At 52.5% G+C, this 15688-nt stretch overlaps 1 protein-coding gene across 1 annotated transcript in view; it reads left to right on the forward strand.

The window, feature by feature from the left end:
* The first annotated feature begins 215 nt into the window (after window positions 1–215).
* IMPA2 (inositol monophosphatase 2) overlaps window positions 216–15688 on the forward strand; it is a 57632-nt gene continuing 42159 nt past the window's right edge. The window contains exon 1 of the mRNA XM_004581635.3: window positions 216–441. Within this exon, the coding sequence (XP_004581692.1) occupies window positions 346–441 (96 nt within the window). The 5' untranslated portion in view covers window positions 216–345. The remainder of the gene's footprint in view (window positions 442–15688) is intronic.

The raw sequence follows: 15688 nt of genomic DNA on the forward strand, positions 1-15688 counted from the left end.
CTCTCCCCTGATTGGCCTTCAGGGCGCGCCCACCTCGGGCCGATTTTGGCGCGCGCGGGGAGAGGGTCGGGGCGGGGCCCGGCACAGGGGTGGGGCGGGGCCTGGCGGGGCGCGAGGAGAGGGCCGGGGCGGGGCCTGGCCTGGCGGGGCGGGGCCGCGCCGTGACGCTGCCCCCTCCGGCTGCGGCCGGCTGTGGTGGCTCTTCTTGGCCAGCGGCGGCCGCGGAGCGGGGGGCGGCGGGAGCGCGCGGAGCGCGTGCCGAACCTGGTGTCCGGTGCGAGGGGTCCCCGTTCCCGGGCCCGCGGAGGAGGAGGGCTGGAGGTGGCGGGGCCCGAGGAGGCCGCGATGAGGCGCGGCAGTGAGGACGAGGCGGCACCCGCGGGGGACCCCTGGGCGGAGTGCTTCGAGGCGGCCGTGCAGCTGGCCCTGCGCGCGGGACAGGTGAGCGGCCGGCCGGGCGGCAGGCCACGCCCCCGCGGGGTGCTTGGTCCCGGGGTGACGGAGCCCTGGGCTCGGGCCGAGCCGCTGGGGCGTGACCGGGGGCGGCAGCCCTGGCTAGTTCTAGTTCTAGTAAAGCCTTCCCTTTCCCGCGCGCCCCGGGCGCCGCGTGCCCGCCGTGATCCTGCCCCCCCTAAGGACCCCCGGGTGGGACTCGGGGAGCTGCTCTGGAGCCGACCTCGAAGCCGTGCGTGCCTCAGGCTCTCCAGTGGGTGCAGCGGATCTGCCGGGGAGGTGGGAGGACGGTGGTTCTCTCCCCCCGCGCGCCCCGTGTGCCCGCTGTGACCCTTCCCCCCAGGACCCCCGGGTGGGACTCTTGGTCCGACCCCGAAGCCGTGCGTGCCTCAGGCTGTCCAGTGGGTGCAGTGGATCTGCCGGGGAGAGGTGGGAAGACGGTCGTGGCCATGGTGGTCTCCCCCCCCCCCCGTGCGTTCCGGGGCCCCAAACGTGGCCCCGAGTGGCGCTGGTCTCAGTGTTAGGGAGGATCTTGTTGCACTGCCCCGGAAGTGTGGAAAACCGAGCCAGAGGGGCTTAGGAGCGGAGTGAGCCTCTCCTCTTCTGATGTCTTGACTGGGCGCCCCGCGTGGAGTTTCGGTTCTTTAAGATCTTTAGTTGTGTTCTGGAGACGGAGGTGCAGAGCCAGTGGCATGGGTCCGGTGGGCCTTTTGCTGCCAGCCGCGTGGTGCTCGCCTTGCCCACGCAGCAGGACGCACGCCGTGGAGAGTGGTGCCGCTGGAACCCCCCTGGTGGCACCGCCTTTCCCGCCGGCTGGACACAGGACCCAGCCCTCCTGGCAGCTCTGCAGGCCCGCTCGCCCTTCCCCCTGCCTCCCCTCCTCGCTTCCCCTCCCCGGCCAGCATCATCCGGATGTTCACCAACTTTGACGTCCCACCATAAAACTGTTGCTGCTGCTGCTGTTTCCCCTTAAGGCTTTGCCGAGAAGCCAGCTTAGGATTCAGATACTGCTGGGTAAACCCGGCTGATTCAGCCTAGATCCTTGAAAAGTTTTTTTTTTTTTTTAAGAACTCTACAAAAGAGTTAGTGTTCAGACAGAACTTGTGACGAGGCACAGTTCTAAGGGGCTTCTGTGTCTTCACCTATTAACAAGATAATTTCTGTTTTTGCAATTGCCCAACATGGGGAAAGTGCTTTTTTTTTTTTTTTTAAGGCGAAGGGGAGGGGCGAAGTAAAGATTCAGCCTGGAGGAGCTGGGACAGGAAGCCCTGGGCAGTGGGCCGCCCTCTGGGTCCTTTGGTGAGGCAGTGGCTAGAATAGACAACAACCACACAAGGGCAGCATTGCAACCTGTGCTTCACCCGGTGCTGACAGCTGGAGGGGGACAACTAATTGGTGTGACTCCCCCACCCCTTTTTGTTCTCTTGTCGTTTTTGGCTTAGCTTCAGCACAGGTATGGAACAGCCCCCCTCCTCCTGGTCCCCCATGCTCTGCTGTTTTATCATCAGCCACCCTCAGCTGCTCCTGGGTCTGTTCTACAGCAAGTTGGGGGAGCAGAGGCGGGGGGGCCTCCCAAGAGATCCGGGTCTGCTCCCCATATCTCAGAGCCTGGCTGCAGGCCAGACAGTCCAACACAATCTGCCAGCACCCACCTGGGGTGCCGCCCTCCCCACAGGGCCTCCTGTTCCTGCAGCTGCTGCCCTTCCAGTCCCAGCCAGGCTCCCCAGTGCAGGAGCCTCCTCTCTGATTGGTTAGTCTGGGGGGAACCAGAGCTCCAAAGCTGCCCTAATCACCATTGCTGCAAACAGCAGTGTTGGCTGAACTGTGTGTTTGTCATGTTGTGTGTGTGTTTACGCTGGAGAGGCAGATTTACAGAGGAGACAGATCTTCTATCTGCTGGTTTACTCCCCCAAGTGACAGGGGCAGTCAGAGCTGAGCCAGTCTGGAACCAGGAGCCAGAAGCCTCTTCCAGGTGTCCCATATGGATACAGGGTCCCAAGGCTTTGGGCCGACCTCTACTGGAGCTGGAAGGGAAGTGGAGCAGCCTGGACATGAAGCTGAGCCCGTTTGGAGTGCCAGTGTTTGCAAGGAGAGGATTAACCAATTGAGCCACTGTTCCAGACCCTGCAGGATGGTCTCTTATAAGGCCTCGCTTTTTTTTTTAAAGATTTATTTTATTTTTATTACAAAGTCAGATATACAGAGAGGAGAAAAGACAGAAAGGAAGATCTTCCGTCCGATGATTCACTCCCCAAGTGAGCACAATGGCCAGTGCTGTGCTGATCAGGAGCCAGGAACCAGAAACCTCCTCCAGGTCTCCCACGCGGGTGCAGGGTCCCAAGGCTTTGGGCCATCCTCGACTGCCTTCCCAGGCCACAAGCAGGGAGCTGGATGGGAAGTGCAGCTGCCAGGATTAGAACTGGCGCCCATATGGGATCCCGGCGCGTTCAAGGCGAGGACTTTAGCTGCTAGGCCACGCTGCTGGGCCCAAGGGCTCGCTTTTTTAACTTGCTTGTGGGCAGGGTTCCAGCTTATACTGGGCCTGAAGATTATTACTTAACGCCAATTTAGAGGTCCCTGTTTGAGAAAATTGAAGTTCAGAGTTAGATACCGAAGTTATTTATGCAGAAAGAGAGCAATAACAACTGTAAACTATTTTTTTCACCTTTATTTTATTTTTTTAAAATTCTTTTTAAAAGATTCATTCATTTTATTACAGCCAGATATACACAGAGGAGGAGAGACAGAGAGGAAGATCTTCCGTCCGATGATTCACTAAGTGAGCCGCAACGGGCCAGTGCACGCCGATCCGAAGCCGGGAACCTGGAACCTCTTCTGGGTCTCCCACGTGGGTGCAGGGTCCCAAGGCTTTGGGCCGTCCTCAACTGCTTTCCCAGGCCACAAGCAGGGAGCTGGATGGGAAGTGGAGCTGCTGGGATTAGAACCGGCGCCCATATGGGATCCCGGGGCTTTCAAGGCGAGGACTTTAGCCGCTAGGCCACGCCGCCAGGCCCTCACCTTTATTTTAAAGGCAGACAGAGATCTCCTATCTGTTGGTTCACCCCTAAATGCCTGTAACAGCTGGGACTAGGCCACGCTGACAGGAGCCTAGAACTCAGTAACTGCGCCATCACTGTTGCCTCCCTGTGTGTGCCTTCGCAGGAAGCTGCAATCAGAAGTGGAGCCAGGATTAGAATCCTAGCACTCTAGTACTGGATGCCGGCATCTTAACGGCTATACCAGATGACCATCCTTCAGTTTTCGTTTATGTATAAAGGTATCTCAAAAAACTCATGGGAAAGGTAAAGCATTGTTTTGGGGACTGACACGATGGCTCAATTTGTTAAATCTCCACCTGCAAGCGCCAGCTCCCGTGGGCACCGGTTCAGGTCCCAGCCGCTCCACTTCCCATCCAGCTCCCTGCTTAGGGCCTGGGAAGGCAGTAGAGAATGGACCTTGTGCCCACTTCTAGGCCCAGAGGAGGCTTCTGGCTTCAGACCAGCTAAGCTCGGGCCATTGTGGCCATTTGAGGGAATGGACCAGCAGAGGGAGGATCTTCCTGTCTGTCTCTACATCCATCTGCCTTTTTAGTTGAAAGGAAGGAAGGAAGAAATAAATTATTATGATGCAGAAATATTTTGAAACTCATATATACATGTGGTCTTTAAATGTTGGTAGAAAATGGATATTATTAAGAACCACATGAATTTCAAGTCCAAAAATAAAGTTATCTTTCAAAAATGATTTATTAAAGAGATCTCCCAGCCATTGATTTACAGCCTCCCTCCCTTAATACCTACAATAGCTGGGTCAGCAGTGGACCAGGACTGAATTCTGGGGTCGAGAACTCAAATTGTTCTCCAACATGGAAGGAATACAGTGACTGGAGCCCACACGTCTTGCCTTCCAGGGTCTTTGTTAGCAGGAAGCTGGGATCAGGGGCTGCCGACACCCAACAGAGGTCACAGAAGGACCCAGGGTCAGACCTACAGTCCCAGGAGCTGGCTTTTGGAGTTGCAACCCGAGGGCACTTTGTTAGAGCTCTTTGCAGGGAGTGGGAGCTGGAGCATTTAGGCCTGAGCCTCATCGGGTATTCATCTGGGTTTACTTGCAGCACCATGTCAGGACAGAGCAGAAAAACAAAAACCCACTCCCTGCTCCTCCAAGTGGGTTTGTTGTCCTATTAGTGCTGACGGGCGAGCCCTTTGTCCACCCAGACCTGGCTGTTCTGCATTTGCCTGCGCTTTCCCTGGCCTGTGTTTGCCAAAACCCCCTTTCCAGGGCCCAGCCCCAGCCCCTTCCTTCATACACTTGCAGCCGGAGGGGCCCCGTTCCCAGGTGTCTTGCCGCATCTTTCACTCACCCTACTGTGGGCTCTCAATGTTTGCTCTCCTCTGCGAGCCTCCGACTTCCTAGAGCAGAAGCTGCCTTGACCCCATGCGATCTACTTCTTTGTCCTGCTTCCCAAAGCCACCTCTCTCTCTCTCTCTGTGTGTTTTTAAAAAAGATATAGTTTATGTATTTGAAAGGCACAGTTAGAAAGGGAGAGAAAGATCTCTGATCTGCTGGCTCATTCCTCAAATGGCTGTCATAGCCAGGGTTAGGCCAATGAAGTCTGGAGCTTTTTTGTGATCTGCCGTGTGGTTGCAGGGGTCCAAACATGTGAATCATCCTCCACTGCTTTCCAGTTAGCAGAGAGCTGGGATTGGGAGTAGAGCAGCCGGAGTGGGCGCCTCCTGCTGGTGCCCATGTGGGAGCAGTGGGGTGGCTCTGCCTCAGCGGTGTTTCTGATTTATGATTTTCATTGCATTCACCCAGGAACTAAGCAAGTGAAGTCTTGTAAGAGGACTGTGGTGAGGCACAGCTCCACCCTGTCTGGTACTCCCCACCCCCTCGTCTGTCCCTAAGGGCTCCATTTTCAGCTTCCCAGTTACACCCACTTTACCAAGTTTATTCCCTTGGTCTTCCTGTCTACAGTGGGATGGTGGTGGAATTGCTGGTTGAGCTAGGCAGTAATGTTGGGCAACATGCTGTTATCTTTGCGCAATTTGAATTTTCCTGGAATTTTTTTTTTTTTAAAGGTTTGATTTTGCTTTGACATGCAGAGATGGTGGAGAGAAACAAGTGCTAGCGGTATCTGGGTGTGGGTCAAGTGAAGCTGGGAGCTAGGACTATCATGTGGGAGGAATACTGTTGGTTGGACCATCGTGCGCTGCCTTTCTGGGTCCGCAGTCGCAGGAAGCTGGAGTTGGGAGCCGGAGCCAGGCATCAAATCAAGCCTTCATTTTTTTTTTTAAAGATTTATTTATTTTTATTGCAAAGTCAGATATATAGAGAGAAGGAAAAAACAGAAAGAAAGATCTTCTGTCCAATGATTCACTCCCCAAGTGACCGCAACGGCCGGTGTTGCGCTGATCCTAAGCCAGGAGCCTGGAGCCTCTTCCGGGTCTCCCACGTGGGTGCAGGGTCCCAAAGCTTTGGGCCGTCCTCGACTGCTTTCCCAGGCCACAAGCAGGGAGCTGAATGGGAAACAGGGCCGCTGGGACTAGAACCAGGAGCCCATATGGGATCCCGGCACGTTCAATGCGAGGACGTTAGCCGCTAGGCCAACGCACCGGGCCCTAAATCAAGCCTTCTAATGTAGGTATTTTAACCACCAGGCCAATTACCCAGCCTTCATTTACTTCTTTTTTTTTTTTTTTTTTTTTTTTTTTTGTAATTGGAAAGGCAGATATATAGAAAGGAGGAGAGACAGAGAGGAAGATTTCCCGTCCAATGATTCACTCCCCAAGTGGCTGCTGTGGCCAGAGCAGAGCTGATCTGAAGCCAGGAGCCCAGAGCCTCTTCCGGGTCTCCCACACGGGTACAGGGTCCCAAGGCTTTGGGTCATTCTCAACTGCTTTCTCAGACCACAGGCAGGAAGCTGAATGGGAAGCGGAGCTTCCGGGACACAAACTGGTGCACAAGTGGGATCCCGGCGTGTGCAAGGCGAGGACTTTAGCCACTAGGCTACTGCACCAGGACCCATTTACTTATTTCATCTGCCTTATGTTTTATATGTCTGTTTGTCAGAACTTGTAACTGTCTCAGTATATCGATGTCCTCGTGTTGGCCACAGCAAGGATGTTCCTCCCTGGTTAGTTGGCATCAGAAAGGCTGGCTAGGCGAGGGGTTGTGGAAGCCAGTCCACAAGATCCATAGCCGTACTGGCTGTGCACAAACTGCTGCAGTGTAATGTGTTGTGTGAATATGTCGCTGTCCGTTCAACTCTTGAGGAAGCTGTGACGTCCAGTTCCGGGAAGTTCACAGGCAAACTTCATCAGTGCTGAGTGGGGTTTTTTTTTTTTGCCCTTTTTGGCTTTGTGTGCATACGTGTTGGGGGATGCATGATATATTAGGATGGAATTGGAGATTGTTTTCTGAAATGGAGTGTCAGTTCTGCCTCAGCCTCACCCACCCCCTAGCGGCTGTCTGAGGGTCCCCCTCACTTCACATCCTCCCTACACCTGCTGTGGCCTGTCTCCCAGTTTAGCTCTTCTGATGGGTTCATCATGATGGTGTTCCATTGTGGTCTGGAGCTGTGTGTCCCAGGTGACTAGTGGACATGGCTTTTTTGCATGTGCGTTGGCCTCTTTGGTATTTTCTGTTTGCTTTTGAAGTGGTGACACTAAAACCTTGATTAGAAATGTATTCATTTGCTCCTTGAGTCCGCGCTGAACGGCCCTGGGGAAACATTTGCCTTGGGTGTGAGGCCCTGTGGGACCAACAGGTGGCCACACTGGTTGCCCTCGCACCCTGCAGAGTACAGAAGTGGATAGGATAGGACTCTGATAGTGAACTTGGGGTGCGGTGAAGACAGTGGTTACAGAGATCTTTCCAGGAAGGCTGGGCTGACAGGATTGCTGTTGGATTGGCTGCAGGGTGTGAGAGAAGGGAGCTGGGCATGACTGCGAGGATTTGAGCCTGAAAAACTGGTTGCATGGATTTGCCTTTTGGGAGGACAGGTTTGGAGGTGGGAGCCAAGTGTTTTGTCCTGGGCATGTTAAGCTTAAAGTCCTGGTAGCTTTCTGAGTTGGAAATGTTGTCTTTGGATCCAGAGTGGAGGGCGGGGATGCAAATGAAGGAGTCGCCGGCATTGGGTGACCCTGTGCAGGAGAGCGGGCAGGTTCCTACACTGGTGGACTTCTCTGAGGCTGGTCCCAGTGCGGACCCTGGGCTTGCTGGTTGAGACTCCATAAGGCTGTGAGGTGGGAGTGTGCCCTTGGCAGGGAAGGACTTTCAGCTAGCTACACCCCTGCCTGGGCTTAGTGCACCTGCCTCTGGAGGAAACGAACAGGTGGGCGGTGGCTGCCCTTTCTCCACACGTTCCCGAAGTCCACTATCTACCCAGACCTTCCCTGGCCCCCACCCTCAGTCAGCCTCAGTTCAGCTCCTTAGAGTAGGGTCAGCCTGCGCAGACTCTTCCACCAACTTTTTTTTTTTCTAAAGATTCATTTTATTTTTGTTGTAAAGTGAGGTATACAGAGAGGAGAGAAAGGAAGATCTTCCGTCCATTGATTCACTCCCCAAGCAACAGGAGCTATGCTGATCCGCAGCCAGGAGCCTAGAGCCTCTTCCGGGTCTCCCACACTGGTGTAGGGTCCCAAGGCTTTGGGTTGTCCTCGACTGCTTTCTCAGGCCACAAGCAGGGAGCTGGATGGAAAGTGGAGCCGCCGGGATAGAACCGGCGTCCATATGGGATCCCAGTGTGTGCAAGGCGAGGATGTTAGCCGTTAAACTACCGCACCAGGCCCTAACCAACTTTAAAAATGCTAGCAAACACAGAATAGGAGTAGGAACAGCTGGCAGGCTCAGGCAGCTGCTCCTCCTGGGGGTGTGGTCCCCAGATGTCTGGGGACCCGTGCTCCTGACCCTGCTTGAGGTGCCAGCTGTCCTTTTTGTTATGAAACACTGTGAGAACAGCTATGTGTTTCTTAACACCCACATTGCTAACAAAAGCTACTCCAGAAAAATGCCTGTTTCCCAGAGGTGATTGAACCTGCAGCCCAGCCCTTGGCACAATAGGAGGTCAGTGAAGTGGCTTCCACCTGCCACCTCCCTGCAGTGAAGTGTTTTCATCTCCCCACCCCACCCCCCACTAACCCACCTTTTGAAAAAGATTTTATTTATAGTTTTATTAGAAAGGCAGCATTACAGAGAGAAGGAAAGACAATCCCCCATGCACTGGTTCACTTCCCAAATGGCCAGGCTGGTTCAAAGCCAGGAACCTGGAGCTTCCTCTGTGTCTCTCAGAGGGATGCAGGGGCTCAAGCACTTGGAGTATCTTCCGCTACTTTCCCAGGCTCATTAGCAGGGAGCTGCATTGGAAGTGAAACAACCAGGATATGAGCTGACGCTCATTTGGGATGCCGGCTCCATGGGAAGGGCTTAGCCCTGGCATCATCTCCCTAGTGCCTTGGTTAATGAGAGGCTGTGGTTACATTCTCCTAACCCGCTGGGGAGACAAAGTTAACCTGTGTGACCCTTCACTTGTCAACCAGAAGGGTGTGTGGGCTGGTTGATGCCAGGGACCAGAGGCAGGCAAAAACACTTAGCCAGAAGATGGAAATGGTGCTAGTGCCTTCCAGGGCTCCTTTTCCCCCAGGGCTGCAGGGCTGGGTGGGGAAGCTGAAAGACTTGGAGAAGGAAAGCTTTGGGAGTTCCCGATTCCAGGTCCCCTCCCCTCTCTCTTCTGGCTTCACTGGGCTGGAACCCAAGGCTGGCCTGGGCAGGAGCTTCTTTCCCCTGTGGGAGTTGAGGGAGGAATTCAGCTGAGGGAAGGCGTTGCGTCTCTGAAACTCAGGATCTGCAGTCCCAGCCGCCACCCTCTCCTGCGGTGTGCGTGGCAGGACCCCAACGTGGGCCACCCTGCACCAGGGGCTCGCCTGCTGGTGCAGAGATGGAAACCCCGCAGTATGTCAGGGAGGAGGGTGAGGTGTTACCCCAGGGCTGGGGGGGTGGGCCAGTGCCCTTCAGAGCAAGCAGGCACTGCTGTCTTTTAAAAGGAAAGGGCCAGAGAGGCAGTCCCATGGAATGAGGCACATGACGAGCCTAATGAGTGGGGAAGAGAAGAGAAATGTATGTATCACCCAAGGGACTGGATCTTAAGCTGGAAGAGAGGATCAGGCTGCTGAGCAGGAGTTGGGGCACACAAAGGCCCCCCCAAGTTGAGACTGACCGAGGAGATGGATTTGAGGCGGGCTCAGGAAGTCAAAGGAGAGCTTGGAATGAAGAATGCAGCTTGTGGCTTGGGACTGGCGGTAGCTTTATTAGCTGCAGAGAGAACTGTGGACCTCAGAGAGGCAGGGTTAAAAATCCTCCACTTAGGGCTCAGGCAGCAGAACACTGGCGGATAGCCCTTTCCCAGTACTCGGCTGTGGCAGGGCCTCGGGCAGCTTTTTTTAAAAAAAAAAATTTTTTTTAAGATTTATTTTTGTTATTGGAAAGTCAGATATACAGAGAGGAAGATCTTCTGTTCAATGATTCACTCCCCAAGTGGCCGCAATGCCTGAAGCTGTCCCAATCCAAAGCCAGGTGCCTGGAGCATCTTCCGGGTCCTCCATGTGGGTGCAGGACCCCAAGGCTTTAAGCCATCCTTGACTGACCTCCCAGGCCACAAGCAGGGAGCTAGATGGGAAGTGGAGCAGCCAGGACACGAACTGGCACCCACATGGGATCCCAGCATGTGCAAGGCGAGCATTTAGCCACTGAGCCATGGCACCAGGCCCTCGGGTGACTCTTGAAACTTTTTTTTTTTTTAAAGATTTATTTTATTTTTATTACAAAGTCAGATATACTGAGAGGAGGAGATAGAGAGGAAGTGGAGCTGCCGGGATTAGAACCAGCGGCCATATGGGATCAAGGCGAGGACGTTAGCCACTAGGCCATGCTGCCGAGCCTGACTCTTGAAACTTCTTTCTGCCTCTGTTTCCTCCTCATCATCAGGAGAATCATTCTCCCAGGAATACTGCTTCAAGGAGACCCATGGTGCACATCTGATGGTGGAGCCAGGAGACACGGGATGCAGCTGCCACTTAGGTATAGAACATCACCAGGTTTGCACTGAGTGTGGTGAGGGCTGACAGTGCTACCTCAGAGGAGTGTTAGAGCTGGGGGTGCTGGGAGTTGAGAAAGTTTATCCTTAAGGTATAAGGAGATAGCTATGAAAGTAGGGGTAAGATGCGAGCCAAGACAACCCCTGTCCCATGAGCTCCAGAGGGACCAGAGCCCTGGGAGCCGCCTCAGCTGTGGCTGGTTCCTCCCCTTCTCTCCCGCCAGGATGTTGTGTAGTAATTTGTCACGTATTAACAGCTACATGCAGCTGGCCCTTTTGCCAGGTGACACCACGTGAGAACCGTGCCCATACCTGGGTACCTGATGGACTCTGAGGGTTTATTGATTGTCACGTGGGTCAGTCAGAACTCGGCAAGGACAGAGCCACAGAAGGCTGCAAGTCTGGTTTCTGACCACAGGAAGCCCAAGCTCTGGCTCAAAGGCCAGGTACATAAAGGAGGTTCGTTACCTGGAAGCTGGGTCAGGAGCGTGCAGCAGCTGGCACCAGAACTGGGCACTTTGACATGGAGTGTAGACTTCCCAAGCAGCAGCTTCATCTCTGTGCCACAGTGCCTGCTCCAGGTCGGTCTTTTTGTTCTGTTGGGCCTTCAACTGACTGAATAAGGTACACACCTCAGGGAGGGCAGACTTGTTCACTGTACCAATTAAAATGCTGATCTCTCCCCAAAGTGTCTCACAGAAACAACGACGGTGGTATGTGACCAAGTACCTGGGCACCCAGTCAGATCAACACAAGGGTTTCTGTAGGAACAGCACTCGTCCGGGACCCAAACCCATGTAGTGTTCCGCCAGTTTGCTCAAAGGCCTGCTGGAAAGCTTGCTGCTCGCTGTTCTCGGGCCCGCTGTTCCATGAGTGCACAGGGTTGGGGTCCCATGTCAATCAGTATGAGTGATCATAAAGATGGGGGCGGGCTGTCATGTACGAGGACAGGGCCCTGGGTTGTATCCATGAACATCTGGGTGTCTCTGATCCTGGCGTGGGCAGTGTTCCTTCTTTTTTTTTTTTTTGTTTTAAAAATTGATTTGTTTTTATTGAAAAGTCAGATATACAGAGAGGAGGAGAAAGAGAGAGGAAGAGCTTCTGTCCGCTAATTCGTGGCCACAACAGCTGATCTGAAGCCAGGAGCCTGGAGCTAGCTTTGGGCAGTCCTCAACGGCTTTCCCAGGCCACAAGCAGGGAGCTGGATGGGAAGTGGGGCAGCTGGGATTCAAACCAGCACCCATATGGGATTCCAGTGCGTGCAAGGCGAGGACTTTAGTCACTAGGCCACCGCGTCAAGCGCTAGTGTTGCTTTCTTACAGGGTGGAACTTCAGGCTTTGCTATCAAGGGCACATGTTTTGTGTATTAACCATTAATAGAATATGACTGGAGGCAGAGACCCAACCCAGGAGGTCTGTGAAGTACACACTTAGCAAGTAGCTGAAAAACACTCATTAAAAACAACACATTCTCACTCGTTGCTGGCTGAATGAAAACAGTTAGGTGCTCCAAGACCAAGGGAAAATAAGCATGAGAAGACTCAAGGAGCTGGTGTCCCATGTGTGTACCAGTTCCTATCCCAACTGTTCTTCCTGCTGATGGCTTGGGAAAGTAGTGGAGGATGACCATAAGCCTTGGGACCCTGCACTCATGTCACAGAACCAGATGGAGCTCCTGACCGTTGCAGCCACTTAGGGAATGAACCAGCAGGTGGATGATCTCTTGCGTCATGTTTATCCCTCTGTCTCTGTAACTCTGACTTTTGGGTAAATAAGTAAATCATTAAAAAAAAAAAAAAGATTTATTTATTTTTACTGCAAAGTCAGATACACAGAGAGGAAGATCTTCCATCCGATGATTCACTCCTCAAGTGACCACAACGGCTGGTGCTGCTCCAATCCGAAGCCAGGAGCCAGGAACTTCCTCCAAGTCTCCCACGCGGGTGCAGGGTCCCAAGGCTTTGGGCCATCCTCAACTGCTTTCCCAGGCCACGAGCAGGGAGCTGGATGGGAAGCAGGGTTGCTGGGGTTAGAACCGGCGCCCATAAGGAGTCCTGGTGTGTTCAAGGCCAGGATTTCATCTGCTAGGTCTCCATGCCAGGCCCAAGTAAATCCTTTTTTTAAAAAAGGAAATCCCAATCTATACGAAATTGTACAACATAATTCAAGAATTCAAAATTTAAATATATATATATATATAAAGATATATATATCTCTTAAAAAAAATGTCAGACCAGAAGTTGAGCAACTGGAACTCAGAGTCACACCCATATGAGATACCAGTAGCTGAGGTGGAGGCTGAACCTACTATGTCATGGTGCTGGCACTGGAAAATAGCAGTTTTAAAAGAAATTTTTTTGAGCCTGAAGCTTATTGTTCAAGTTCATAAACTGAAGTGTTCGGTGTCTATAACTTAGAAATGTGTTGTGTTTTATACTGTAGACAATGAACAATTGAAATGTTTTCCGAGGAACAGAATGTGCGTTCCCACCCTCTGGTTCATTTTCCAACTGCCCACAGTGGCTGGGGCTGAGACAGGCCTGGGACCAGAAGTTAGGAACTCAGGTGAGGCCTCCCGCATAGGTGGCGACAACCCAACTGTGAGAGCCATTGCTGCTGCCCCCTAGGGTCTGCGTTAGCAGGAAGTGGAAGCCAGAGCCAGAGGCAGGGTGAAACTCCAGCACCCTAACGTGGCACGTGGTCATCTTAGCCTGCACTCTAACCACTGGACCACATGCTAGCTCCTCAACAGGGCTTAACATCCTCTAAGGACTTTTGAATGGCATGTTTGTTGGTACACTGTGTAGCTTGAACTACAGCTGTTAAATAACAAAGAGTCACAACTGAAGGGAAAAAGGGACGTCAGCGGCTAACTTTCTGCCTTGGAAGTGGGCTGCTAAGAGTCTTTGTTTGTTTGTTTTGTTGTTGTTGTTAAAACATTTCGAGAGGCATGGGCCCCGCGGCGTGGCCTAGCGGCTAAAAGTCCTCGCCTTGAAAGCCCCGGGATCCCATATGGGCGCCGGTTCTAATCCCGGCAGCTCCACTTCCCATCCAGCTCCCTGCTTGTGGCCTGGGAAAGCAGTCGAGGACCGCCCAAAGCCTTGGGGAACCTGCACCCGTGTGGGAGACCTGGAAGAGGTTCCTGGTTCCCAGCATCAGATCGGCGTGCACTGGCCCGTTGCAGCTCACTTGGGGAGTGAAACATCGGATGGAAGATCTTCCTCTCTGTCTCTCCTCCTCTATGTATATCCGGCTTTCCAATAATAATAAAAATCTTAAAAAAAAAAAAAAAAACATTTCGCGAGGCAGAAAAAAGTCAGAGGTAGAGGCAGACACAGGTCACTCCCTCATCTGCTGGTTCATTCCCCAGATGCTTACGATGGCCAGAGCCAAAGCAGAATCCAGGCCCACAGCGGGAGCGGCAGGGACCCCATCACAGGAGCCAGTTGCTGTTTCTCTCAGGGTCTGAGTCGGCAGGAAGCTGACAGTTGGCAGTTGGAGCCAGAGTCAGGAATTGACCCCAGGCGCTCTGATGTGGGAGGTTCGCATCCCAAGCTGCATCTCAGCCTCTGAACCTGAAGGCACCTAGGGCCAGACTGATTGAAAAACAGTAGGTTGAAAAAAACACGTCACCAATATCACTTTCTCATCACCTTTCCTCTCACTCTAGGAACACTTATGAATTAAACTTTTCATAACTTAATATTTTAGCATTCTGTTTGAGACTGATATATTGTGTGGATGACAGTTTTTTGGTTCTTTTTTGACGAAAGTTACTGAATTTTATCAAATACACATTCTCACAGAAAACTACTTAGCATGGTCCCAGTGTGGTAGCCTAGTGGCTAAAATTCTCACCTTGCACGCACCAGGATCCCATATGGACACTAGTTCTAATCCCAGCAGCCCCACTTCCCATCCAGCTCCCTGCCTGTGGCCTGAGAAAGCAGTTGAAAATGACCCAAAGCCTTGGGACCCTGCACCTGTGTGGGAGACCTGGAAGAGGCTTCTGGCTCCTGGCTTCAGATCGGTTTGGCTCCAGCCGTTGGCAGCCACTTGGGGAGTGAATCATCAGACAGAAGATCTTCCTTTCTGTCTCTCCTCTCTGTATATCTGACTTTCCAACAACAATAGTAATAAAAGAAACTACTTGGCATGATAAAGGTCTTTGTGTATGTACAGGTTAATTTGAATATATGAATATATTTTAAAGATTTATTTTCATTGGAAATGAAGATTTATAGAGAGAGAAGAAATGGAAAGATCTTTCATCTGCTGATTCACTCCCCAAATGACTGCAATGTCCAGAGCTGAGCTGACTCTAAGACAGGAGCCAGGGTCCCAAGGCTTATGGCCGTCCTCTACTGCTTTCCCAGGCTATGAGCAGGGAACTGGATGGGAAGTGGAGCAGCTGGGACATGAAGAAGCATGCTTATGGGATGTCGATGTTCATGGGGTAGGGGGACGATTAGGCAATTGAGCCATTGTACCAGGTCCCAGTTTGTGTATTTTTTAAAAAAAAATTGATTTATTTTCATTTGAAAGGCAGAGTTCCAGAAAAAAAAAAAAAGAGAGAGAGAGACAAATACACAGAGATCTTCCATCTGCTGGTTCACTCCCCAAATGCCCGCAATGACTGAAGCTGGGATGGTCTAGAGCCAGGAGCCAGGAGCCAGGAGCTTTTCTTTCTGGTCTCCCACATGGGCATAGGGGCCCAAGTACATGGGATAGCCTCCATTGCTTTCCCAGGTGGCATTCGCAGGGGAACCAGGTTGTAAGTGGAATAGCTGGAACACAAATTGGCCCCTCCATTTTTTATCTTAAGGCCTTGCTTTTTTGTTTTGTTTTGTTTTGTTTTGTGTTTTTTGAAAGAACCACAGAGAGAGGGAAGGTTTACTCTCCAAATAGCCACTAGTCAGAGCTGGGCAGGTCGGAAGCTTAGAGCCAGGAGCTTCTTCCCAATCTCCTACCTGTATAGCTGCAGGGGCCCAGTGCCTTGGGCCATCCTCTGCTGCTTGCCCAGGCAATGAGCCTGAAGCTGGGTCAGAAGTGGAGCAGCCAGGACTTGAGCTGGCACCCATATGTGATGCCAATAGTGCAGGTGAAGAATTAACTTGTTTAGCCACTGTCTGGCCCCATCTA

The sequence above is a fragment of the Ochotona princeps genome, chromosome 21 (assembly GCF_030435755.1).
Source record: "Ochotona princeps isolate mOchPri1 chromosome 21, mOchPri1.hap1, whole genome shotgun sequence".
NCBI classification, from domain to species: Eukaryota; Metazoa; Chordata; class Mammalia; order Lagomorpha; family Ochotonidae; genus Ochotona; species Ochotona princeps.